The 27624-nt window shown below is 50.3% G+C and overlaps 1 protein-coding gene across 2 annotated transcripts in view; it reads right to left on the bottom strand.

The window, feature by feature from the left end:
- The window catches only part of LOC127032335 (C-type lectin domain family 2 member E-like), an 89517-nt gene extending 66693 nt beyond the window's left edge, over window positions 1-22824 (bottom strand). The window contains exons 1-6 of one of the 2 annotated variants that reach the window (XR_007768760.1): window positions 19744-22824; window positions 17384-19122; window positions 14841-15028; window positions 13699-13802; window positions 11522-11749; window positions 8393-8655 (exon numbers count right to left, since the gene is read on the bottom strand). Coding sequence is in view for 1 of the 2 variants with exons in the window: in XM_050919551.1 (XP_050775508.1) it covers window positions 11584-11749; window positions 13699-13802; window positions 14841-15028; window positions 17384-17510 (585 nt within the window). In the remaining variant the exon portion in view is untranslated. Of the gene's footprint in view, window positions 1-8392; window positions 8656-11273; window positions 11750-13698; window positions 13803-14840; window positions 15029-17383; window positions 19123-19743 lie in introns of those variants that run through there. The other variant, XM_050919551.1, reaches the window with a different exon arrangement.
- Between the last annotated feature and the right edge of the window lie 4800 nt (window positions 22825-27624).

Genomic DNA, 27624 nt, shown 5'->3' with positions numbered 1-27624 from the left:
TGCTGCAGAGAATGCGATCAATTAACCATCACAAGCAACTTTTTAACAACGTTACTTCAGGCAGGCAGCTAGTGCCTTGGTGAATGAATCAATTAACTCAGACAGAGCTGCTATTTGTGCCTGTAGCCTGCCTCTTGCATATAAAAGATGCCCCCTCCCTCCAACAGTACTCACTCAGACCTGTGTGCTTTCTCACTTTCTTCCTGTGCCAAAGAGAGGTTGGTTCTCACTGGTTCGAAATCATTAAACCATGCTGATTTGCCTTTACACTAAATTTGGTGTGGGGAGGGGGGGTTGTTTTATTTGCTAGCCAGGAGAATACAGTATATCTAGACATATTTATTTAAGCAATTATATAGCTTATGTTTGTACTGATTCTTAATTTTTATATTTGTATTATGTTAGAAAGTGGTGAGTGATATTGTTGTCTAGTAAGAAAAACAACAGTACAGCTGGCTCCCCTCCCCTGGCTCTGAGGCTGATCCTCCAAACACACTGGAACAGATGCACTGCCTAGGCTCCCAGGGAAGAGGCTGATTATTTATTTGTTGTATTTTTCTGCACAGGGGGCACAGAAAAATGAATGGGCAGACCAAATGAATTGTCTGCCCCTGCAGGGGCGCAGAATCCCCCCAGGAGTAACAGTGGCATGGTGTAACTGAAAACATCTGCTTGATTTGCAGCAGAAGTCAGGAAAAAGCTGTTAGGAACCATTATGAAAAGGATGGAGAACGAGACAGAAAATATCATAATGCCTCTGTATAAAATTGTAGGATGCCCATATCTTGAATACTGCGTGAAGGTCTGGTTGCCTCAGCTCAAAAAAACATATCCTGGGATTGGAAAAGGTACAGAGAAGGGCAATGGAAATGATATGGGGCATGGAATAGCTTCCGTATGAGGCGAGATTAAAAAGACTGGGATATTCAGCTTGGAAAAGAGATGAGTAAGTTGAAGTCTGTAAAATCATGACTGGTGAGCAGAAAGTAAATAAGGAAGTGTCGTTGTTTACGCCTCATAACACAAGAATTAGGGATCACTCAATGAAAACAATAGGCAGCAGGTCTAAAACAAACAAAAGGAAGTATTTTTTTTCCGCACAACGCCCAGTCAACCTGTGAAACTCATTGTCAGAGGATGTTGTGAAGGCCAAGACACTAACGGGGTTCAAAGAAGAACTAGATAAGTTCATGGAGGATAGGTCCATCGATGGCTATTAGCCAGGATGAGCAGGGTTGCAACACTGTGCTCTGAGTATCCGTGGTCTCTGTTTGCCAGAACCTGGGAGTGGATGACATGGGGTGGCTCATTTGATGATTTTCTGTTCTGTTCATTCCCTCTGAATCACAAAGTAGCTTGTGCATATGGGCCCATTGCAGTAGACTTAGAGCTGCTCTGTTTGACCGGAGCAGGGCAAAACAGCCTTTCTAGATTCTTCCCCCTCACCCACCCTGTCTGTCCTCAAAATTCCCCCTGCTCCTGCTGCCACCCTACCGGTAACCCTGTGTGCTCAGATACACCAGTTTCCCTTCCCTTGTGGCCTACCTGTTGAGTCGATCTGGCTGAATGGGTGGCATCTGCAAAGACATTCAGGATTAATGGCTATTTTTCATAACAAACTTTGTCAGAAAGAATAGCCCCCTTTCAGAATGGCCTCCATATTGCATTGTTCTTGATGGCTCTGAAGCCACAGGATCCCACAGGAAAGCTGGTGGGTCCCTGCACTTTGAGGAAGTAAAGAGAGAGAGATGCCCTTCTCAAAATGGCCACCAAGCGAGGCCCGGTATGGCTTCTGTCCCATTGAGGAGAAGAGGAGAGGACACCATTTTGAAAGAGGGTGGCTCTGTCTGGCATTCTCTGTAACAGACCATTGTATCTGAATCTGTTCTGCTGAAGGAGAACCTTTCTTTTGTCAAGAATAGCTTGGTGGAGAGGAGGGAACTACCATTAATCCAAAACAATGCAGCCTCCGCACAAAAGTTCAGTGGGTTTTAACGCTATGGGAAGTGCTGTTACTGAGAGTGGGGGGTAACAATTGTAGATCTTGCGATTGCTCCTTTATAGTTTTCATTTTCACTGTCTACAAAACTGAAGACCAGGGGCAATATCTTTGTGCATGAGGTTAGAGGGCCAGGGAAGAGAGGGGATGCATCGGGTGCCCATAATTATCACGGAGTCTTTATTTTTGCATAGCTCTCAGCATAACGTGTTTCTTAATGGGCAAAGGATCTTTTAAATAAGTCGCTTGAATATTGAGAGGTTAGACAATGTTGGTGAGGTAATATCGTTGACTGGGCCAACTTCTGTTGGTGAAAGAAACAGGCTTTCCAGCCACACAGGGCATTCGTCTTCAGGTCTGGGAAAGGTTCTTCCGGCTAAGGTGGAATAGATTGTTTAGCATCAGTAATTAGCACATATTCTAAGTGACCATTCAAGGTAGAGAGGCCGGTTAACGCCTCTGCGGTCATAGGGGATTAGTGGGTTACCCACTGTTGTAAAATGCCATAAATTCAGTGTCTCTGTTCAGTCCGTGATTTCTAGTGTCTAGCAGAGGAATTAATTTAAGCTCCCAGACTTGTCTTTTCAAGGTGTTATGCAGGGATCAGTCGGATTCAGATGCTCGCTGTGTGACAGGTGCTCCCCCACAGGCGATAGGGTGAGTTTATTTACTGGTTATTAAAAAAAATCATGAAAGGCTCAAGGTGTGTCTGGGGCGGGGCGCTTCTTGGAACCTGCAAACAGTCTCACTGGTGGCGAATTGGCTCCTCTCCTTTGGGGTTCCCTTCTTGTCATGTTTAGATTTGCTGCCCTTTTAGGGTGTTTTTCCTAAGTGCTCACGGGGATTGGCTGGAATGGGAAGTGCCACCTGCCGCAGGAGAGTGAAGTGAAGGCGCGTGCTGGGGGTTGAGCAACCTGCCAGGCTCTGACTCTTAGCTTCGTGTTGCCGCTTGCATCTGTAGGAGAAGGGACGGGAGCTGACTCAGAGCTTTTGCTAAAGAAACAGCCGTGAGCAGAGCCCTGAGATTCTCCACCCCTGGGTCTAGGGGACCCAATCCTGCTCTGCTCAGGTTCGGGGTCCTGCTGGGGCAGGGAGACGCAGTGCATGAAGTGAGGAATCTCTGGTACTCGGTGAGGATGGGGGATCCTGTGCTGATCAGGGTGGGGAGGGGGAGCATGGAGCAAGGTGGGGAGAGCTTCACCTAAACCCTGGAGAGTGGAGCAGGGGTCAGATGGGGGGATACTGGGGAGGGGGTTACACTGGTTGAGCTAGGACAGGTATGTTTCTCCACTGATCAGATGGGGGACTGTTGTTGGGTGGGGCTGCATGCTGATCAGATGGGTAGGGGATTGGAGGCTGTGCTGAGCAGTTTATTTGAACTATGAAACACCCCCCCCACCCCACCCCAGAATCTCAATTTGCTGCAGGCTAGGGTGGGAAACGGCCTGGAGGTATCTGTATCCCATGCAGGGCAGTTCTCCTGGAATTGGCACGGGCCAAGCAGCCCATCCTGCTGCTCTAATTCAAGAGCATGGTTCAGCTCCCAGAAATGCGGGGATGTTAGCAGCTCTCTAACATAGGCCAGGTCCACACTACAGCGTTAAATCGATTTAAACAGTGTTAAATCGATTTAATGCTGTAACTGTCCACACTACAAGGCACTTAAAATCGATTTTAAGTGGTCTTAAAATCGATTTCTGTACTCCAGCTAAACGAAAGGAGTAACCCTAAAATCGATATTACTAAATCGATTTAGGGTTAGTGTGGATGGATATCGAAGTTATTGGTCCTATTCTTTTACTGAGCTACCCAGAGTGCACCGCTCCGGAAATCGATGGTACCCTGGGACGATGGACGCACACCACCGAAGTAATGTGCCCTAGTGTGGACGCGTAAAATCGATTTTATAAAACCTGTTTTATAAAATCGATTTTACTAATATCGATTTAAAGCTGTAGTGTGGACGTAGGCATACTCTAGTTGAAAACAGGAGGTTAAACCGCAAGGGCTGAAGCTGCCTCCTCCCATAAGAGCTCAGCAGCTGGGGAACAAATTATAGACCGTGAAGCAGCTATTACAATATGACCTATTAAGCCAGGGGTCGGCAGCCTTTCAGAAGTGCTGTGCCGAGTCTTCATTTATTCACTCTGATTTAAGGTTTTGTGTGCCAGTCATACATTTGAACGTTTTTAGAAGGTCTTTTTCTATAAGTCTTGTGATAGACCCAGGCCCGCTGGGTACAGCAGAGTAGTCAAAAGGACATATATTAGCCACTGGATAAGCAGTTTTCTGTTTCTGAGTGACCAGAGCAGGTGCTGCTCCAGGCTGAGAACCCCTGACTCCAATTAACCTGCTAAGAGTCAGGTGAGGCTGTCAAGCACCTGACTCTAATTAAGGCCCCTCTGATGCTATAAAAGGGCTCACTCCAGTCAGGCCAAAGGGAGCCAGGGAGCCAGAGGAGAGGAAGTGAGTGTGAGGAACTGGGAGCAAGAGGCGTGCAAGAAGCTGAGAGTGAGTAGGCATCCTGCTGGAGGACTGAGAAGTGCAAGCATTATCAGACATCAGGAGGAAGGTCCGGTGGTGAGGACACAGAGGGTGTTGGGAGGAGGCCGTGGGGAAGTAGCCCAGGGAGTTGTAGCTGTCGCACAGCTGTACCAGGAGGCACTCTAGACAGCTGCAATCCACAGGGCCCTGGGCTGGAACCTGGAATAGAGGGTGGGCCTGGGTTCCCCCAAACCTCCCAACTCCTGATCAAACACAGGAGGAATTGACCTGGACTGTGGCTTGTACCAGAGGGGAAGGTCTCTGAGCTGTTTCCTGACCCACAGGGTGAATCTGTGAGGTGAGCAAATCCGCCAATAAGTGCAGGACCCACCAAGGTAGAGGAGGAACTTTGTCACAGTCTATAATATATAACTACACTATTGTTGTACGTAAAGTAAATAAGGTTTTTTAAAATGTTTAAGAAGCTTCATTTAAAATTAAATTAAAATGCAGATCCCCCGGACCAGTGGCCAGGACCCAGGCAGTGTGAGTGCCCCTGACAATCAGCTCGCATGCCACCTTCAGCACACGTGCCGTAGGTTGCCTACCCCTGTATTAAGCTAAAGAGTAGGCTTGGAAGGATTCAATTTTGATGGCACGCAAACACGCTGACGGAAAATATCTCCATTGGTGATTGAAATGTACAGCCTGGCAAAGTGAGAAAACTTTCAATTTTTAAAATATGAACGTCTGATGTCTTTAAATATTGTCTGACCGCCACCCACTGACCCACACTTTCTTCACAACTATGAAAACTTAAATTGATATAAAAAAATTACAAATAAACCTGTGTTATCCATTGAAATTACAAATATTGAATTCTGCCAAGCCTAAGAAGCAAACACTTCCTGTTGACTTTTTACTGGAACAGTGCCAAGCATTACTGATACTTTCAACACAGGAAAATGACTACAGTAGTAGATTTTTAGAAAGGGGTGAGAGTGTGCTGCTTATCTTCACCAAGAAAGGAGGATGGGTGGGTTGCTTTTTGTTGTTCCAGATCTAGCCCCACCCAATCTCTCAACTATGAATACAAACTTGTATGAAGGAGAATGTGTTTAACTGCTGGACCAGAAATGCCTTATGATGATGAGGTTCAATTGAGTGCACTGAGGTCTCAAAAATAGTGTATATTTTAGTGAGTTTCATGTACAGGATTCTCAGGCAGAAACTCACAAACTTCTTGCTCTTTGGTTGCTAGCTATCAGAGAATAGTGTATCAATGCGTGTCCTTTTCAGATGCCGTAGTTTTCTTTGTTGGCTCCCTCCTTGGCTGGTCCAGGCTGTGTAAGGTTACATTTACGTTTCTTTGTTCTAAACAATCTTAATAATACAGACTTGGAAAGAGATCCAATAGGAGGAACTGTATGACTGCCCATGCTTGTGGGAATAGCATCCCTTAAGAAGTAAACCCACAACAGGAAGCTTTTTTTTTTTCATGATGTGACCAAATTCTCATGGTGTGACAGTAACTAAGGGTAAGTGGCTTCCTGTGAATGGACACTTCCTGGTCTGTTACCCGCTACTGAGATGATTTAGAGGTTCTGGGCCAAAAGCAGGAGCCAGTTTAGTCTAGATGCTGGATACAGGGTTTGAAATGTTCTTGCCCAGCAATGTCTGATTAAAAACTCTCGTTTGTCCTGGTAGGAACTTCACTTGTTAGGAGCAGCAGGGTGAGGGGCCGAATAGTGGTGGATCCCAGGGTGTGGGGAGAGACTGCATCAATAAACTATCATTTTTCCTTTAGGCAAAGTCTTGAATTTGGGACCAAAAGCCGGCCAGAGCTATATGCCAAATGCGTGAATGTTTGTGGTGCCATTGGGCTGTTCTGGCAGGGTCTGCGTTCTGCTGGTGGATTAGGATCAGTTCTGCGGGATCTCAACTTGTGCAGTAGAATTCAGAAGCCAAAAACTAACTGGATGTCTTGGTGCTTATATTCTTGGCCTGAACAGGGAATGACAAGAACTGACTCTGCTGTGCCCTGAACTATTCTGAGTGTTGCATCTTAGCTCCTGCACAGAAGTGAAAGTCGCAGAGGGAGTGAAATCGGAGTGACACTTGCCACAGCCGGAGAGGAGTGGATCAGAGGTGCTCAGAGCAGCCTGTGCGCGTCAGCGGAGAGATGGGGAAAACAGCAGATTCAACTGAGCACAGTCCATAAGGACTTTGTAATGGGGAACCTGAGGCAGGAAGGGAGATAGAAACTCAAAAGAATCCTCAACAAGAACAGTTATTAATGGAGTTGCCAAGTAGGAATGGAGATGCAACGAGAGAACGAGACCCAGGTAATCACAGCTTCATGGTCAGGGAACGGGAGGGGGAGACGCATGCTGGGCTTTGCAATTTCCTCTTCCACTGAGGGTTTGTCTCCTTGCGTTTGCCCAGGTAGCAAGGCCCTGACTGCCCCAGTGGGCTCCTGTCAGCAGTTACCCAGCCTGAACTTGTAACCGCCCTTTTCTATGTGAAGCAGAGGGTTGTGGATGAACAGTTCTGGGTGGCAATGTGTCACTCCTGTTTAAAGAGCAAAAGGCAATGAAATGCTACGAACGAACCCCAGGACACAGTGGGGTGCCAAATATCTATGTGTACTAACTACACACAGACACACCAGGCCCAGCTACAAGCACACTGCTGCTCGGGCTGGCTTCTCAAATCTAAAACACAGTGAGCGCCGCTGGAGGGCACACTAGCTATTTAAAGGGGCGCTAGCCCTATTTCTGCACACTACAACATCCATATCTATAACGCTGGGCCCCTGTTCTGTGTTCATCCCTCTGCTTACCGTGAGGGCCAGAATCTCAAACAGGAGAGCACAGGCCCCTTCACATAGTCTTGTATTTCTAGTCAAGTGCCTAGAGACCAGTCAGGCTGGGGCCCGTTGTGCTGGGTGCTGTACAAATGTACACACAATGAAAGTCCCAGCCCCAAAGCACTTAGTCTCACCACATTTGGGGCACTCCCAGGGTCCCCCACTTGCGCATGACAAGGAGCCAGGTGTGTGGGGACAGTGAAATTCCTACCTTCCGTTGAGGAGCCCGTGTTCAAGCTGGATTTTCCCTAGGCCTTCTGAAAACGTGGCTCTGGGCATTTGGGGAAGGCTGTTTGTGAAGGCTGGGTGGGGCCACAGAGCTGTTCTCCCAGCCCCACACTGGCTCAGAGGGTGGACTTCTTTTGCACAGGGTTTATTCCCTGGGTAATGAGCCAGTGTCCCCAGTTCCTTCATTTTTCAGAGTGTCTGAAGTCTCGGTGCTGCGACACCTTCTCAGCTGTCTGGTGGAATCAATAGAGGCGGGAGGGATAGCTCAGTGGTTTGAGCATTGGCCTGCTAAACCCAGGGTTGTGAGTTCAATCCTTGAGGGGGCCATTTAGGGAACTGGGGTAAAAATCCATCTGGGGATTGGTCCTGCTTTGAGCAGGCGGTTGGACTAGAGACCTCCTGAGGTCCCTTCCAAACCTGATATTCTATGAACAGATAGTAGATTTTCCCCCCACACTCACCGAGGGAGGGGCATGGGTTCGTGTGTTCAGCTGCTCTGGGCTCAGAGCTGCCTGACCTAAGGCAGAGGAGCTGGGCCCAGACACGGCTCAGGGCACAGACTGCAGAGAAGGGGAGTGAGAGACCCGTTCCTATCCCTTCTGTCTGACAGCTGGGAGCTGGTCACCCTTCTGATGCTCCAGGAGAGCCTGGACTGGAAGAGGGGGATTAGCTAGACCCATTTATCCTCTAACAGGAGCCGAGATCCCTGTAACTCGGTGGGATTTGGGGAGGACATTGTTGGAACTCTGTGGTTTTAACTAATATCCAGGCACGTGCAAGGGCACACGCATTCCAGCAATACAAATAAATACCTGGTCTGTGGCTGCTCCCATGCTGCTGGTTACTGACGTTGGCTCCCCGATCCCCTGCCGTGGAGCAGCCCTGCGGGCATTCATGACTTCTCTTTCAGGTTGTGTCTGTCCCTTCAGGAAACCATTAGTATGGGGCAGAGCTGCAGGTCTGGTCGTCATCATCATTGGTTTGGGGGTAGCTCTGGCAGGTGAGTTCCCAGCCCATCTGGCCTCCTCTGTGCTTCCCATTCAGTTGCATGTTCTCCCCTCCCAGCCTCTCTGACCTCAGCACTGGGTTCAGGAAGGATTCACATGAGATGTCTTTCCAATTCCTTCCCCCCCTACCGGCCCCAGTGCCCATCACTCCCCCTGTACAGCTCAAACACACACGCCCCATATTACACACACCTGGAGCAATGGAGTGAACATAATTCCCACCACAGGATCTCTAGCTCATCTGCACAGTGTTCCTGTGAGGACACAGGACAGGGTTTGCAAGTACTACAGTGTTTCTGAGACAGGCTTGATTAGGCAGTGGACACGGGGAGAGGGGGGGAGCTCACTGCAGCCCAGCTGGGAAATAAACCTGTCCGTCAAGTTGGAACGCAGATGGGAGAGTTTCCACCTCGGCTATTAACCACTCTAGTTGGCACATGCCATAAATGCTGTTTATGCTGCTAAATGTGACCCTTATTATAGATTCACCGCACACAGATTTTCATTTCAGTCACTGCCATGTTCCCCTGGCTCCCTCCACTGGAGCCTGGCAAGAACAGCAGTTCAAATAACTCCCTCAACGTTAAAAAACCCAGGCAGTGCATAGCAGAGGCTGCTCATAGCGCTCTGGGCATCCAGACCACCTTAACTCTGCCCCCCATAGACACTCCGTGAAAATCCAGCTGTGCTCTCCATCCATGCCAAGCCCAGGAAACAGCCTGCTGCCCTCTTTAGCCTAATGTGGTGAAGTGCCTGATGGAGGCTCATGCATGGTTAGTGTTCAGTATCGTTGCCATCTAGATTGTACACAGTGCCGTGCAAGAGCAATCAGACCCCCACTCCTCATGAAGGACCCATTCTGTTCTGGCCCAGAGGGCTTGGCATAGCAGCTACCTAGCCCCTCACATGCTGGGGCCCTCGGGCTCTCCGAGGCAGCCAACTCTCCCTGTGTCACTAAGCCCAGTTGCAGGGAGTCTAAATACCTAACCTCCCCCCTGCCTGGGACATCCCCCGGAAAGCAGCACCGTCCATGTGAGACTCCTGCTCCTCTGCTTGGGCTCAGACACAAACACAGGATTAGTGTGCTATGCAGAGTGCCCTGCTCGGCACGTGACTGGAGCAGGCCAGCGTCACTACAAGAGGGCAGAGTTAAGGTGATCGGGAGGAGGTAACGTACTCTGCAGTGTACATGTTCCTGATGTCTCTAATAGCCCTGCTATGCTTGCTAGGCTCTTGTTGGAAAGCCAGGGAATTAAATAACATGATCAGGGTCCTTGGGCTGGGCACCGTGACCCTATCCCAGCTCCTATGGAAATTAATGCAGAGCGTCTATGTATTTTAATAGGCTAGTATAAGAGGGTGCTGTTTCAGGGTGCCCCCTTGTGGCCTAACATGGCCCTGCAGGTGTGCTGCCTCCAGCTCCCTCTTTGTATCTTGTACAAGTACCTTAAATTAAGATTCCTCCCCTCTTCTGCTGTCGCATTAAGTATTGTACAGCAAATCAAACTGTTCCTTTGCCCGTCAAGTCTAATGTCTGTTCCCCTGGATTCAGGGATCCCCCACCCAGCCCTCCTGGGCCTGTGTGGTTCTTTGGGTAGATTCCTCTCCTCGGATCAGGAGTCTCTGAGCCTCTTTCTAGGGTCTGTGCTGGCCCCTTCCAACTCCTTCTCCGCAGAGATCAGCCAGCAACCAGCCCTCCTCTCCCTCGGAGGTTCTCTGCTGCCTCTCTGGGAACTTCTCTTCTCTCCAGGCCTGGACTGGTTTTTAACCCCATGACCGCCTGTCCTGGGCCACCAGGAATTTCCCCAGCTGGGGAGGAGGGTGGAGTGAGGGACAGGTAGGGCTGGCCCCATTACCTTTGGAGGCCGGTTATGCTGTGACAGGCAAGACCAGCCCCAGTGTAACTTCTGTTACTCACCCCATTCAAACCATTGCACAGGCCCCTTCCAACCCCTCCCTGGTGCTGCTCATATGGATTAGGGAGTCGGACAGTCCCAGTTCTGTGCAGCAGCCAGGTGTGGGTCAGGCCTGAGGTTAAAACATTGGCCTGGGCATTGGGATTCCTGGGTTCTGTTCCCAGATCTGCCCCTGGGTGACTGGACAGAATGCCTCAGTTTCCCCTTAGTAAAATGTGGTTAATTGCACTTCCCTGCCTCACAGGGTGGGGGAAATGTGAGACTAAAATCAACCATGCTTGTGGGGAACTTGGGTGCTGCTATTGTGGGTGTGTGCATGCTGAAAGGTTTATAAATAGGAAGGGTGGGCCAGGAGGTCGTGCCTCTGTCTAGGCATCTACACTACACCCGTCATGGGGGTGCCTGAGCTTGGCCTATACAAGTGACGGCAGCGCCTGTGTGTGTCCGTTCCTAGCCATCTGGGGCAAACCATTGCAGAGCCAGATCCAGCATAACTGCTGGATTTGTGTGCAGGTGCCCGGAGATTGTGCCCCAGCCTGTCACTGCCCTGGCCAGATAAGTTTTTCCAGTGGATCTAACAACTCACAGCACAGAAGCAGCTTCCCATGGCTGAGGTGCTGGTGCCACCCTGTGGCCGAGGTGCTCAAGTTCCCGCCTCTGAGTCCAGTTAGTACCACGGGCTGAGCATGCCCCTGAAATTCATCTTACAAAAGCGCCATAGCCGACACTTGTGTGAGCCCTCCCTGGACTCGGGAGGGGTGCGATGTGAGCGAAGGACTGGCCAGGACTCCTGGGTTCACATCACAGCTCGGCCCCCTGACTCCCTGTGACCTGGAGCCAACCCCTCCCCTTCTGTATTGCCAGCCCCCGGCTGGCTAAGCAGAAACCATGTGGGGTAGAGAACTCAAACTAATGGCATTAAACTGAGCAAAGGGAAAATATCTTCTAGTCCCATGGAATCTAACTCCAGAGACCTATTTGCCCCAGGGAAGCCCTGGGGAGAGTCTATAAAGAATACAGACCTAGCCTCCTCCATCTTCAGGCAGTGGAAGGTGTGTCCCCAATAAAGCTTTTCCAAGCCTAGTTTCTAAGAGTCTCCAAGTTTTGACTCCACAATACGTCCTTCCCCATTGTACAGGCATTGGGTTTGCTGCAGATCCAGCGTCTCTCTGTGCTGCAGCGCGAGCTGCCGAACCAGCCCTCATCCATCAGAAAAGCACAGTCGCCGCCTCCTCTTATCGGAAACCTGCAACACAGACCCAGGGGTGGGAGTCAGGGAGGGGCTGGGCATTGCCCATCAATCACGGACAGGGGGAGACTCCACCACAGGGCTGGGCAGCCAGAGGAGCAGCTGCACCGAGAGGCATCGGTCTGGCTTTAGACTCCTCCCTGGCACAAGGGGGGAAATAAAGGTGTAGGAACACAAGTAGTGGCTATTGCACAGCAGGGAGAGGAGAAACGGAGTGGGGCTGAAAGACGACAGCTGGGGCTTCCAGAATAGTCTTTATTAGGCACGACTTGCCCACTACTCAGCTTTGCCTGACGCTCTACCCTACCCCCAACTTTCTCTCCAGGCCCATTTGGCGCAGAGGGGAGAGAATCCACAGGCCTCTCACAAGACAGCGAGCAGCACCAGCTCTCTGCGGAGAAGAGTTTGATATGATCCTCCCCAGGCAGCTGGGGGACTGTCAGAGAGGCCGCAGGCCTGTTTCAAACCCGATGGGCTGTCAGGACAGACTGTTAGTGAAATCAGATTTCTCCCTACAGCCTTCCCATGGAGAGAAAATCAAATTTCCCCAACAGTGAAGGACCCTGTTCTTCTCCGCACACCACTCCTCAGAGTGGGCTTAGGGAGTCTAACTTCCACCCGGACAGCCCAATGGGGAAGGGGGAGCTCAGTTAATGTCTCCTCCAGCAACCTCCCTTGTGCCCAGAACTGTGGTGTATTGTAAACTCCGTGGGGCAGGGACCCTCTCTCTGTTCTGTGATCGTACAGTGCCTGGCACAATGGGGCCCTGGTCTAGGGGCTCTGCATTACTATGAATTACAAACAATAACAACACCGCACGGGGGACTCAAACGCTGCTGGAATACTGGTTTTAGTCCATGAAAACCAAATACCAATAAGACCCCCACCCCGAACAACCTTGGTTAAATATATTCTTCATCTTTTGACAGCACGGCAGGCGCCTGTGATCTAACCCAGAAAATGTTACTGGAGGGAGAGTGTAGCACTGGGATGTGGTCTGCCCCCCTAATGGGTGGAGAGAGAGCCATGACCGCCCCCCTCCGGCGGGCAGAACCGGGACACCTGCAGCCACCCCACCGGAAGCAGGGGTGGTGGGGCAGGAACAGGAACTATAAAAGGCCAGCCCACTAGCTCAGTTGGGGCAGAGCTGCCAGAGGAGCTGGATGTCTCTCCCTTGCTGCTGGAGCCTGGACCTGATGGAGGCTGCTCCTGTGCCAGAGACCGGCAAGGGCTGCCAGACACCAGGGACACGGAGGAGCTGTTGGAGCTACTGCTTGCCCTTTACCCGAGCAAGACTGATGCCAGCCCCAAAATGCAGGTACCTGGACTGGGAGTGTAGGAAGGAGCCCAGGGAAGCTGAGTAGGGTTTGGCTGTGTGACTGATTGCAAGCTGGACAGAGTGTTGCGGTCGGATTTCCCTGCTGACTCGTGGCACAGCACTCCACCACTGTTAGGGCCCTAGGCTGGGATGCCGTGGAGCGGAAGGGCCTGTGTCCCCCTACCACCCCATCGTCAGGCGTGGCAGCCTCCCCACTTTGTGGTCAGGAGGTCTGCATTGGTCTGGCACCTGCCTGAACTAGGACGCCAGATCGTTTGCTGACTTTCCCACCAGAGAGCTAATCTCTCCTAAACTGCTGTGTGGCTCTGCATGACAGCCGGCCAGAGCCCCTTACCTGAGCTGATTGCTGCCCGCCCTGATTGGGGGCCCTGGGTGAATACGCTCTCTGCGACTGCCTGAGTGACAGCAGGCCAGAGCCCCTACTGGATCACTGCCCTGGGCATATAGACCTATCGCTGCTCGGCTGGACTGCAGGCCTGGGACACGAACGTGAGCCAGTTTTCCCCTGAACCGAAGTGCTCTGGAAACATCGTAGCGAAGGGGCCTGGTCTCCTGCCCTGACAGACAGGGGGAGAGAGCTGCGACCGCCTTACAGAAAGGGACTCACCAGTTGTTGAATTCGATGCCATTGGGCCATCTCCAGGGCAGGCCTGGCTCCCTCTGGAGGCCGATCCAACGGTCGAGGAAGCCCTTATAACACAACAGGAAATCCTGAAAAATACGACAAGGCAGATTATGCTTCAGCCCCTGGCTGTGGTGCTCGCCTGCCCCTCTGGCTCTGTGTGGCCCTTTCTCAGACGTTCAGGTTTGGATGGGCCACCCATAGTTTGCCAGCTGAGAGCCCAGGGTCCGATGACATGAGCCCAGCCTGTGCTGGAGGGAGTCTGAGACATGGCACAGTTTAATGAGCCAACTGGGGGTCATGAAGACAGGACTCAGTAACAGCAGGAGTTCTCCCCTCCACTGGTCCCCTTCTAGGCTGGTAGGGGTCAGAGCTGGCAGCTCCGTTCCTCTGACAGCAGCTTCAGCCAGTGAACCGATCACTGGCTGAGAATCCCAGTTTGATGGACGTCCCATCAGACTGGGGCCTGCTCAGCTGGGAGCCTGGGGACACGTGCAGGAGCTGGGGGCTGCTCAGAGGTCGTTTTACCCTGTCTGTCTCCATCCCCACATCCATGTTACATGGACAGACCTGCCCCTGCCCCATCCTTCTCCACTCCCCTCTGGGGCTGGGCAGCTCTTTGGCTTTGTAGGCACCTCTGCCCTCCTTGTCAGGTTCCTTCCCAGAAGCTTTGCACATAGCGACCCCTCGCACCCCCCCCAAACACACACACTCCCTGCTGCCGCCAGACAGGCAGGAGCTGCTCTGAGGAAGGGCAGAGCTCCCCCCTTGCAGAGCCCAAGAGCCTTAGTGCTTCCCCTGGCAGGGGCACGGAGTCCCCACCCCACTGAGTCACTGGCTGTGGTGAGCTGCAGAGGCAGGTTCTCCACAGGCCAGGAGCTGACCGGGCTGGCCCAGCCCTACAGAGGGGGGATCCCTCCCACCTGGGGCTCTGGGAAAGAGGGGGGGCTGGGCACGAGTGATCCCTGACTGTGAGCTCAGCTCTAGCCAGGCCTGGGATTCAGCCACCAGAAACACTCTGAGGAGAGGCAACAGAGCAGTTTCTGGACCCTTTGGGGCTGAGCCCAGCCCAATTCCAGCCCTGCCAAGCCCAGTCTCTTGGGATAAAGCATCTGCCACTCTCTCACCTTTTCCTGCTCACTGTCGATCCTAGCCAGGGAGGCATTGAGTGCAAAGCACTGGCTCTGGCTGTAGGTCCAGGTCCCTTCAGTCTCTGAGAAATAGTAGCATTTCCCTCGGTACCCGATCCAGCCGTCCGGGCAGCAGGGCCCAGCAGGAGGGCCCGGAGCAGCCAGAGATGGTTTGGATTTTTCCACTGAAAGAGAGGCAAGTAACAGGGTCAGAGACTGTATCCGCTACCCCCAGCCTGACTCTGTATCTGAGTGAATGAGGGGAGAGAATCCCTCAGATCCAGGCCGCAGGCGCCTTACACCCCTGATCACTGTGCTGAGGGAGGAAATAGGACATTTGACACAAGGGATGGGCAACCGACCCGCTCCTCTTTAGTGGCTCAGCTTCTGGGGGTCAAATTCACAGAAAGTGCAGCTGATGAGCAACCCAGAGCAGAGTGCAGTAACACCGGAGTCACCATGAAGGTGTGGAGCAGGCAGGTAGGGGTGAGCGTTACCCAGTGGCTGGCACAGACAGATATTGACACTATATAAAGATAAAGTTCAATAAGATTGTGTGGTACACTAGTTCAACCAACCCAGGGACATCCTCCTAATCCAGCTAGCTAGCCCCCCTCCCCAGGCTCTTTGGTTTAGAGATGCACCTTGGGATGAAGATGGGATTAAACCAGGGGTGGGCAAACTTTTTGGCCCAAGGACCACATCTGGGTATGGAAATTGTATGGCAAGCTATGAATGCTCACGAAATGAGGGTTGGGGTGCGGGAAGGGATGAGGGCTCCAGCTGGGGGTGCGGGCTCTGGGGGAGAGGCAGAAATGAGGAGTTCAGGGTGCAGGAGAGGGCTCTGGGCTAGAGCAGGGGGTTGGGATGTGGGGCAGGGGGGGCTCCAGCTGTGGATGTGGGCTGTGGGGTGGGGATGAGGGAATGGCGATACAGGATGGGGCTCTGGGCTTGGACTAAGGGGTTCGGAGGGCGGGAGGGGAATCAGGGCTGGAGATTGGGGCATGGGAGGGGCTCAGGGATGCAGGCTCCAGGTGGCTGTGACCTCAAGCAGCTCCCAGAAGCAGGGGCATGTCTCCCCTCTAGCTTCAACACGGAGCGTGGCCAGGCGGCTACCCCATCCACAGGCACCGCCCCTGCAGCTCCTATTGGCCGTGGTTCTGGGCCAATGGGAGCTGCGGGGGCAGCACCTGGGGCAGGGGCAATGTGCAGAGCGACTTGGCTTTCCCTATGTGTAGGTGCCAGAAGGGAGACATGCTGCTGCTTCTGGGAGCCATGCGGAGCCACGGCACACATGGAGCAGGGCAAGCCCTGGACCCCACTCCCTGGTGGGAGCTCGAGGGCTGGATTACAATGTCTGAAGGGCCGGATGTGGCCCCTGGGCCATAGTTTGCCGGCTCCTGGATTAGACTCACGTCAGGAAACAAACCCTGACTGCACCAATCTGTGCAAGGGACAGGCTCCCAGAGAATCTGACATTAGACCCAGCCCAGCAGAGATGTATTTTATGTAAGTGTCTGCACCAGTAAGAATTCCCAGCATGTTCCCAGCCCAGGGTGGGGGCACGAGCACAGCCCAGAGCACTTTATCCTGAGCTTAAAAGTAGCCTGTACCGAGTATTTGGAGTCATGTGAATTAGTTTTAAACAAATGCTGTAATTGTCAGTGACAAAAAATGGCCACAGTGTGGCACCAGAACCTCAGAAATGGGAACAGTCTCCAGGTTAAGACAGTGCTTCCCTGGACCCCAAACTGTGGGGTGCCCCCCCCGGGGGTGCAGATGGGTCACCGGGGAGGGAGCACCACCCAGCTTTGCTCTGACCCCAGCCCCAGCTACCTGGACATTAAAAGTCCAGTTACCCGCAGTAACTAGCTTCCACCACTGGGGGCGGGGGGCAGGAAGAGCCTGGAAGAGCACTCAGCAAAGGCTCCAAAGAGAGGTACCGGCAGCTCCCCAGTCCTGCCCCATTCACCCCCCTACTCCGGCTCCCCCTCCTCCATCCTGCCCCACTCACCCGTGGCTCTGGCTGCAGGCATGGACTGGGTAAGGGGGGGGCATGACTGAGAAAGTTTGAGGACCACTGGGTTGAGCTGGGTTAAAAAGGTCAGTGCCAGAGTCACCCTGTCCAGAGACAGTTCAGCTGGGATCTCCCCAGAGCCTCAAGCCAGCGAATCTGTCACAGGCTCCTAGGGAATTTCAACGGGCACCAACCCCCACAGCCGCCTTTTGGAGACCCCATCCCCGCGTCCTTCCCCCAGTGCAGCAGCAGGGACAGGGTCACACAAACTCCTGGGAAAGCCTCCTGACGATTAACTCTTTCGGGGAAGGAGCAGCGGTGGGGTCAGTCAGGCCTAACACCCAGGATACATCTGAAGGGCCAGTGCAGTCGGCTCATACTCAGAGGTAGGGAGGGTTATTGTGTCACTAACAGGTGAACCAGGACAAGCCATTCTAGACCCACTGGAGTCACTGGTTAGTAGCTTCCCTGCTGCTCCACAGACAGTCCAGGGGAGCAGAGACTGGGTGGACCACGCACTTACCTGCTAAAAGTGCTGCTAGAGTAACGATGATGATGATCAAAACTGTGACGGTAGCTGGGACTAGGACTTGATGGGAAGCACATTTCCTGAGCCTGTTAGGCCCAGGGCCTGAAAGATTCAATGCCATGAGTGCTTCTGGGGAGCAGACTTATTCACGGTATCAGTGCCTGAGCCGCTGTCAGCAAATATCTACTGTGATTCCCAGGGTGCGCTGAGTTGGAGAAACAAGGGGTTTGGTTTTTCTATTTGCAGCTACAATACAACCAGGTTTACAGCATTTAACCGAAGAGTCACTGGGAGATCCCAAAGGGAGCCATTCTGGGACAGACCCACTGGGTTCTCTCATGCTCTTTCTCTAGCTCCAAGTGCAATTACATGAAGGCAGAGGTTCAAAGGTGTCAGATGTACAACGGAAGATCTAAATCTCCTCCCTGCCGCCCCCCTCCAGGAGCCTCTGTGCGGAGAGTCTGAAGGGGGGACGTGCTGCTGCTTCTGGGAGCCATGTGGAGCCACAGCACATGTGGAGCAGGGCAAGTCCTGGACCCGCTCCCCAGCAGGAGCTCGAGGGCCATAGTTTGCCCCCAGACTAAGGACTGGCCTCTCTTGGCCTTGCTTCAGGGTTCACACAGAGGGTCTGATCTCCTAGACTGCCTGCAATTCTTGACCCTCCTTGTCTGAAGGAACAAGTTTCCTTTGAAGTCTTGATTCTCAGGACAAAGAGGGGATTTCAGTTAGTGACGTGAGACACAGACACAGTGTTACTCAGGGGAATGACCCCTGGCCGCCCCCATGGGAGATGAGGCTCCCAGCTCCAGCAGCTGTGACAGTTGGAGATCTCAACATCCCCTCTTCACACTTGGCAGGCACAGCAGCTGCGCGGGCAAAAACAGCAGGAACAGACGGCATTACCTGCCACCCCCAGACACGGGTTCATTTTCATGCACACCCAGGGCCCTGCCTCCGTGCAATGGTTTCGGGCGTGTGCCTCTCACACAGTGGGAATGCAAAAGTGAAGCGGACCAGAGGGAGACGGGAGTCCAGGATTTCAGTGGGGTAACAGCCCCTGCCCACTTCGAGACCTCTGGCCACATCCAGGCACACAAAGTACAAGTAGCAGGAACAAACTGGGTACCTGATCCATCGGAGCTCATTGAGGCAATCAGTTTCCTGCGGTGTCCAGACATGGGAGTTTGATCAGTTCCATCCACCATTGAAAGTGTGGCCCCGTCTGGCCATGCCTCAGTGTCTCTGCCCAGCCAGTTCCCGTATTATAATCTCTTAAAAGATTTAATTTAAAAAGCAATATGCTGAATCCATAAGCCTATATCAAAAACTTTGAGTTGAAGGCTGCTTTTCTATATAAAGAAAATATCAGGGGACAAACATCAAACTTTCCATGTCGAGCTTTATACATATGGCACAATAGGTCATGGACGGTATAAAGGCCTGGATCCTCTGAGGGACCCAGGGGCTATGCTACTGGGTGCAAGATTGTTTAATAAAGAAATGTTATCTGCAGCTTTATTTAATTAAATTCCACTTACCATCCTAATGCAGCTTGGCACGTCACCAACAAAAAGTTAATTATGTAGTAAATAAGCAACATCTCATTCGTCATTGTCTAACATACTCAAGGCTGCCCAGAGGATTCAGGCGGCGGGTCCCAGGGCAGTCTTCGCTGGCAATTCAGTGGCAGGGGGCCCCTGCCGCGGGTCTCTGGGGCACTTCGCCAGCGGGTCCTGGAGCGGAAAGACCCCCCACCACTGAATTACCGCCGAAGCGGGGGCCCCCCCCACTGCTGAAGACCCCAGGCCCCCTGAATCCTCTGGGCAGCCCTGCTTGGAGCAGAGCCAGGCTGGCCCCGAGCTGCAACCCCGGCCAGAGGGGGCAACACATGTCATTTTGGAACAGGCAAAGTTGAAAGCGCACTGAACTGATCAGTTCCTTCAGCCTGCAATCCACAGACAGTCCATGGGTCTGTGTCCTTTCCCGCCCCCCCCCCCCCCCCCGCGCAGACACATACACATAGCCACAGCCCCACAGTCCGTGTCCTTGCCCCCTCCCCCCAGCAGACACAGACACTGCTCCCAGAGCTGCTCCTCTCCTCTCTTCCTCCTTCCTTGGAGCTGCCCATCCCTCCTTCCTGCCTCCCCCCCGGGACCACCCCTCTCTGCCCCCTGGGGCCCGCTCTTCTCCCTCTCTCCCCCCAGGCCCACCAGGGACACCCCTTTCTCCCTCCCTCCCCCCATTGCCGGGGCCACTCCGGGACTGGGTCTCTTTCCCCCCCCACCCCAGGCCTGCCGTCCCGCTCCTAGTATCTGGGGGGCTAGGTCTCCCACTCAGCTAAAACAGCCGCTTACTAACTCTTGGCGCAGGGAGGACGTGGCAGTGGAGGTTCTCTGTCTTCATACAGCTACTTACTCACACCCGGTTCCACTACACTCATGATCCTCTCATCGCCAGTACAGGAAGCTTCTGCCCTTTGCCAGCAGTTTCTCTTCCCTCCAAATTCCTGTGGTTATATGTCCTGCCCAGCTCATTTCTGGGTTGCTGTCCTGTGGGGTTTGCAAGGTCTCTGGCCTGGTTCCCCGCTCCGTGTGCACCATGGTGCTGTCCCCTCCGTCTTTTCGCTATATACATGTGTGAGGGATGACACAAGGTGCAGGGCAGCGGGGGAGAATCAGGCCAATGGAGCATCAGGAACAAACGGGGCCTTTAGCTTCAGTGGGGCCCCACTGACACTTCCATTGGGGTCAGCGTTACCTGCCTGCGGCTGAAAGGCAGCTGTCGGAACCAGGGCAGGCCAAGCTGGACACGTCAAATGTGGGTTACAGAGGCCTGAATCTCTCCCCTCTCCCTCCAGTTCCCCCCTCACGCCGCTGCCTGTTGCAGCTAGCTGGTGGGGGCTTGGAACCAGGGTGGGCCGGCAGCCCCCCTATCAGCTCCCCTAAGTTCCCTGTGCAGCAGCTGCCCAGCAGGCTATTGATTCCCCCTACTGCTGTGTGCTGCTCCTGCCCTCTGCCTTAGAGCTGCTTCTGGGAGCCTCCTGCTTGCTGTGCAGTGTGTGTGTGTGTGTGTGTGTGCGTGTGCGCAAATATCAGCACGTCTCCTGCCCTCTGCTCCTTTACCCCATCTCCACAGAGCAAGGGGGACATGACAGGGCTCAGGACTAAGGGAGCTTGCTGGCAGCAGCTGCTGTCTCAGCTTGCTGATCTATTTTAAAAGGCAATGTACTTAGAGGGAAGTCAGCGTACAGTAACAGAAAATGTGGAAATGGCAGAGGTGCTTAATGACGTCTTTGTTTCAGTTTTCACCAAGGAGGTTGGTGGTGATTGGACGTCTAACATAGTGAATGCCAATGAAAATGAGGTAGGATTAGAGGCAAAAATAGGAAAAGATCAAGTTAAGAATTACTTAGACAAATTAGATGTCTTCAAGTCACCAGGGCCTGATGAAATGCACCTTAGAATACTCAAGGAGCTGACTGAGGAGATATCTGAGCCATTAGCGATTGTCTTTGAAAAGTCATGGAAGATGGGAGAGATTTCAGAAGACTGGAAAAAGGCAAATATAGTGCCCAACTATAAAAAGAGAAATAAGGACAACCCAGGGAATTACAGACCGGTCAGGTTAACTTCTGTGCCAGGAAAGATAATGAGGCAAATAATTAAGCACTCAGTTTGCAAACATCTAGAAGAAAATAAGGTGATAAGTAACAATCAGCATAGATTTGTCAAGAACAAATCATGTCAAACCAACCTGATAGCTTTCTTTGACAGGGTAACAAGCCTTGTGGATGGGAGAAAGTGGGCAACGTGGTATATCTTGACTTTAGTAAAGTTTTTGATACTGTGTCATGTGAGCTTCTCAGAATCAAACCAGGGAAGTGCAACCTAGATGGAGCTACAATAAGTTAGGTACAAAACTGGTTGAAAAACCATTCCCAGAGAGCAGTTCTCAGTGGTTCACAGTCATGCAGGAAGGGCATAATGAGTGGGGTCCTGCAGGAATCAGTTCTGGATACATTTCTATTCAATATCTTCATCAATGATTTAGATAATGGCATAGAGATTACACTTACAAAGTTTGTGGATGATACCAAGCTGGGAGGGGTTGCAAGTGCTTTGGAAGATAGCGTTAAAATTCAAAATTATCTGGATAAACTGGAGAAATGGTTGGAAGAAAATAGGATGAAATTAAATACAGACAAGTGCAAAGTGCTTCACTTAGGAAGGAACAATCAGTTGCACGCACACAAAATTGGAAATGACTTCCTAGGAAGGAGTATTGTGGAAAGAGATCTGGGGAGTCATAGTGGACCACAAGCTAAATATGAGTCAACTGTGTAACACTGCTGCAAAAAAAGGGGAACGAAATACTGAGATGTATTAGCAGGAGCGTCATAAGCAAGACACGAGAAGTAATTCTTCTGCTCTACTCTGCGCGGATTAGGCCTCAACTGGAGTATTGTGTTCAGTTCTGGGCGTCACATTTCAGGAAAGATGTGGACAAACTGGAGAAAGTCCAGCAAAGAGCAACAAAAATGATGAAGGGTCTAGAAAACATGAATTATGAGGGAAGACTGAAACGCGATAACCATTTTAAAGTACATAAATGGTTGTTACAAGGAGGAGGAAGAAGAATTGTTCTCCTTAACCTCTGAGGATAGGACAAGAAGCAATGGGCTTAAATTGCAGCAAGGGAGGTTTAGGTTGGTGCGACGTTGCACTCTATATAATTTTGTAAAAATATGCTAGTGAGTGTGAATATAATGTAACTGGAATATGCTTCATGTAAAAGGTCTCTTGTAAAGTATCATTATGAAGTTTATAATCTACTGAATGTGGTCATCCTATTTGTATAAATGTATCACTCTTGTATGTGAAACTAGAAATATGAAATATAACTCTGAGGGCCTATTGTAATTATGCAAAGAGTGGGCCATTAACGGTGGTTTGGAATCTTGAGGGCTCCCCTCAGCCAGGACAATTGACTGTAGATGGCTCTGTTTTACTTGTTAATCTTCCTGTATATGTGTGTGCTGGCAAATGGGTTATGAAGTCTTTACAGTGACATGTGACCATGTCAGCTGAACTGGAATCCATCTTTTACCTGGTGCTTTTCCATTGAGAAGGAGGAGTGGGAACCCAGAGAGGGACAAAGGATTCCTGCCTTATGCAAAAGATATATAAATGGGTGGAAGAGAACAAAGGAGGCAGCCATCATGAGAAATCCCCTAACTACCGCCTGAGCAGGAACAAGGGCTGTACCAGGGGAAAGGATTGTGCCCAGACTGGAAAGGTGTCCAGTCTGTGAAAGAAACTTATTGAAACATCTCTGAGGGTGAGATTTCATCTGTATTCAGTTTCATTACTGTTTTAGGCTTAGACTTGCATGTTTTATTTTATTTTCTTAGTAATTCACTTTGTTCTGTCTGTTGCTACTTGTAACCATTTAAATCCTATTTTCTGTATTTAATAAAATCACTTTTTACTTATTAATTAACCCAGCGTATGTATTAATAAGCTTGATACAAGGTAAAATGGATTTATTTGGGGTTTGGACCCCATTGGGCGTTGGGCATCTGAGTGTTAAAGATGGGAACACTTTTGTAAGTTGCTTTCAGTTAAGTCTGCAGCTTTGGGATATGTGGTTCAGACCCTGGGTGTGGGTTGGAGCAGATGGGTGTGTCTGGCTCAACAAGACAGGGTGCTGGATTCCCGAGCTGGCAGGGAAAGCAGGGACAGAAGTAATCTTGGCAGCTGGCAGTTCCCAAGGAGGTTTCTGTGATCCAACCCGTCACAGTTGGACATTAGGAATAAATTGCCCAGGGAAGGAAATCTCTATCAGTGGAGATTTTTAAAAGCGGGTTGGACAAACACATGTTAGGAATGGTCTAGATCAGAGGTTCTCAAATAGTGATCTATGGAACATGTTCCATTTAGGTGGTCTGCAGATAGTTCCCTCTAAGGTGCGTGCCTGAGAACCTGTACATGAGAGAATGAAGGGCCACCCACCTAATTAGTGGAGTCGTACAGGCATGGCTCCACTAATTAGGTGCCTGGACCCTGGAGAAGATGCACATGTAAGGTGAGGTGGTTTCCTTGGAGAGAATGGGGGTAGGTGGGAGGGGGCAGTGATGTGAGAAGAGGGGGTGGGGGGAATTTGGGATGTGCAGGGCTGCAGCGGCCAGAAAAAGAGGTGACTTTCCTCAGCTCCAGGGCTGCGGCTTCCAGGGAGAGACCCTGCTCCTTCCCAGCCCCAGCTTGGGGGTTGCCGTGGTAGGGGAGAGAGGGCACATCCATCGCATTAGGAAGGTAAGACACCTGATTTTAAAATATGAGCTGTGTGCTTTTATTTGTAACAAAAAAACTTGAATTATTATTAAGTTATTATTATTATTATAGAGAGCTTTTGTCCACAGCACTTTACAATAGTTAGCTAACGATACAAACAACATTTGGGAAGATCATGAAGTGGTCTGCCGAGACCCTCAGCAATTTTCATGTGGTCCCGAAATAAAAAGTTTGAGAACCACTGATCTAGATAATACTTTGTCCTGCCATGAGTGCAGGGGACAAACTGCTCCCTGTGGCATTTGCTACGTCCAGTAGCAGTATTTTACAATAGCAGTTTCTTACAATCCATTGCCTATCAGTAACTGCTCCAGGTAACCCATTCCTACAGGGAGCCATTTCCAACACTATATTATGTGTGGTTGTGTTTGTGGTGGTGTGCTTGGTGCTGGACTAAAATATACATAAAGTTGCCAAGTCTCATGAGATAACTATGTGACCCTGCCGTTCAAAAACAAGCCCAAGCCGCCCGAAAACAAGCAGCTCGGTAAGTGATGATTTGAGCTTCCCCTCCCCGCCCAGGCTGGCCAGCCCCACTTCCCCTTCCCCTCTGCACTCCTGGTTCCACTTCCCCTTTCCCGCTGCCTCTTCTCCTCTCCTCTCCTCCTCTCCCCCCAGTTTCCCAATAACTAGCCTGTCTCCAGGCCCACCCCCACAGGCTCCCAACCCAGGGCTGGCTCCTCTCTCTGCTCTCTCCCCCGCCCAGGAGTGCTAAGTAAACACATGGCCTGCAGGTAAAGCGCTGTGCTGTTAATGTAACAGGCGAGGCGGCGGGAGGGGGGAAGTAAACTGGCCCCTTCTAGCTGTATTTAGAACCTGCCAAAAGCACTAATCAGAGCTTCCCACAGATTAGGTTCCTTTGAAACAAATGGTTCTGAAAGGACGAAACCACCCTCAGTGCAGTAGAAAGGGAACTCTGAGCCTTCCTCTGACCATGGGCAGCCCCCCCTCACCCCCAGAGGCTAAAGCACGTGAAAGTTGTCAGTACAGCAGCCACATGCCAGGCTCTTTAGAAGGGTCATGAGACCCGGTTCCTGCCCCCAAAGAGTTTACAGTAGGTAGGTGTGATGTTATTGATGTAATCTGGGACCATGTAGATCATTGTTGCAACCAAGGTCCTATAGTGGCACCAAATCTGGTATAAAGGAGGTCAAATGAGGTGTCTAAAACAAGGTTATGGTTATAAATATTGCCTCTATACTGTCTGTATTTCAAAATTATGCTGTGCTTCTGGGTGACACCCCAGACAAGTTGGTGTTAGCTCTGCCTAGCCTGCTTGATGGCCCATTAAGGACCATCGGCTATACAACTGACCCACTGAGAGAAGGCAAATACGCCTTCTAACTGAGCAAAGTATGCAGGGACTTGCCCATGTGACTCCAGACTCCATTTTGCTGTAATTTTCCACAGTAAGAACAAAGAGGTTCTTACACCTGGAAAAGACTATAAAAGACTGATGCCTCATCTCCATCTTGTCTTCAGTCCTGCTTCTTACCTCTGGAGGGACTTTGCTACAAAGGACTGATGACCCATCCCAGTGAGGGATGTACTCCAGAGACTTAATTTGAACCTGCCTGAACCAAGAACTGTGCCATTACTTTATCTAATTGATTCCATTTAACCAATTCTAGCTCTCATATATATATTTTCTTTTATGAATAAATCTTTAGATTTTAGATTCTAAAGGATTGGCAACAGCGTGATTTGTGGGTAAGATCTGATTTGTATATTGACCTGGGTCTGGGGCTTGGTTCTTTGGGATCAAGAGAACCTTTTTTCTTTTACTGGGGTATTGCTTTTCATAACCTTTCATCCCCATAATGAGGCACTGGTGGTGGTACTGGGAAACTGGAGTGTCTAAGTAAATTAGAACATAAGAACGGCCATACCAGGTCAGACCAAAGGTCCATCTAGCCCAGTAACTTGTCTACTAACAGTGGCCAATGCCAGGTGCCCCAGAGGGAGTGAACCTAACGGCAATGATCAAGTGTTCTCTCTCCTGCCATCCATCTCCATCCTCTGAAAAACAGAGGCTAGGGACACCATTCCTTACTTGTGCTGGCTAATAGCCATTTATGGACTTATGAATTTATCCAGTTCTTTTTAAAATGCTGTTATAGTCCTAGCCTTCACAACCTCCTCAGGCAAGGAGTTCCACAAGTTGACTGTGTGCTGCGTGAAGAAGAACATCCTTTTATTTGTTGTAAACCTGATGCCTATTCATTTCATTTGGTGACTCCTAGTTCTTATATTACGGGAATAAGTAAATAACTTTTTCTTATCTACTCTCTCCACATCACTCATAATTTTATATACCTCTATCATATCCCTCCTTAGTCTCTTTTCCAAGCTGAAGAGTCCTAGCCTCTTTAATCTCTCCTGATATGGGACCCGTTCCAAACCCCTAATCGTTTTAGTTGTCCTTCTCTGAACCTTTTCTAGTGCCAGTATATCTTTTTTGAGGTGAGGAGACCACATCTGTACACAGTACTCGAGATGTGGGCTTAACCTTGGTTTATATAATGGCAATAATATATTCTCAGTCTTATTCTCTATCTCCTTTTTAATGATTCCTAACATCCTGTTTGCTTTTTTGATCGCCTCTGCACACTGCGTGGACATCTTTAGGCAACTATCCACGATGACTCCAAGATCTTTTTCCTGACTCGTTGTAGCTAAATTAGCCCCCATCCTATTGTATGTATAGTTGGGGTTATTTTTTCCAATGTACATTACTTTACATTTATCCACATTCAATTTCATTTGTCATTTTGTTGCCCAATCACTTAGTTTTGTGAGATCTTTTTAAAGTTCTTCACAGTTTGCTTTGGTCTTAACTATCTTGAGTAGTTTAGTATCGTCTGCAAACTTTGCCACCTCACTGTTTACCCCTTTCTCCAGATCATTTATGAATTGAATAGGATTGGTCCTAGGACTGACCCTTGGGGAACACCACTAGTTACCCCTCTTCATTCTGAGCATTGACCGTTAATTCCTACCCTTTGTTCCCTGTCTTTTAACCAGTTTCAATCCATGAAAGGACCTTCCCTTTTATCCCATGACAGCTTAATTTACGTAAGAGCCTTTGGTGAGGGACCTTGTCAAAGGCTTACTGGAAATCTAAGTACACTATGTCCACTGGATCCCCCTTGTCCACATGTTTGTTGACCCCTTCAAAGAACTCTAATAGATTAGTAAGACACGATTTCCCTTTACAGAAACCATGTTGACTATTGCTCAACAGTTTGTTTTTCTATGTGTCTGACAATTTTATTCTTAACTATTGTTTCGACTAATTTGCCCGGTACCGATGTTAGACTTACTGGTCTGTAATTGCCGGGATCACTTCTAGAGCCCTTTTTAAATATTGGTGTTACATTAGCTAACTTCCAGTCATTGGGTACAGAAGCCGATTTAAAGGACAGGTTACAAACTTTTGTTAATAGTTCTGCAACTTCACGTTTGAGTTCTTTCAGAACTCTTGGGTGAATGCCATCTGATCCTGGTGACTTGTTACTGTTAAGTTTATCAATTAATTCCAAAACCTCCTCTAGTGACACTGCAATCTGTGACAGTTGCTCAGATTTGTCACCTACAAAAGCCGGCTCAGGTTTGGGAACCTCCCTAATATCTTCAGCCGTGAAAACTGAAGCAAAGAATCCATTTTGTTTCTCTGCAATGACTTTATCGTCTTTAAGTGCTCCTTTTGTATCTCAATCATCAAGGGGTCCCACTGGTTGTTTAGGAGGCTTCCTGCTTCTGATGTACTTAAAAAACATTTTGTTATTATCTTTGCAGTTCTTGGCTAGCCGTTCTTCAAACTCCTCTTTGGCTTTTCTTATTACACTCTTGCACTTAATTTGGCCGTGTTTATTCTCCTTTCTA

Source organism: Gopherus flavomarginatus, chromosome 12, assembly GCF_025201925.1.
Source record: "Gopherus flavomarginatus isolate rGopFla2 chromosome 12, rGopFla2.mat.asm, whole genome shotgun sequence".
In the NCBI taxonomy this organism is placed as follows: Eukaryota; Metazoa; Chordata; order Testudines; family Testudinidae; genus Gopherus; species Gopherus flavomarginatus.
Note: the sequence above shows the minus strand (reverse complement) of the source record. Positions and strands in the feature narration are given on the sequence as shown.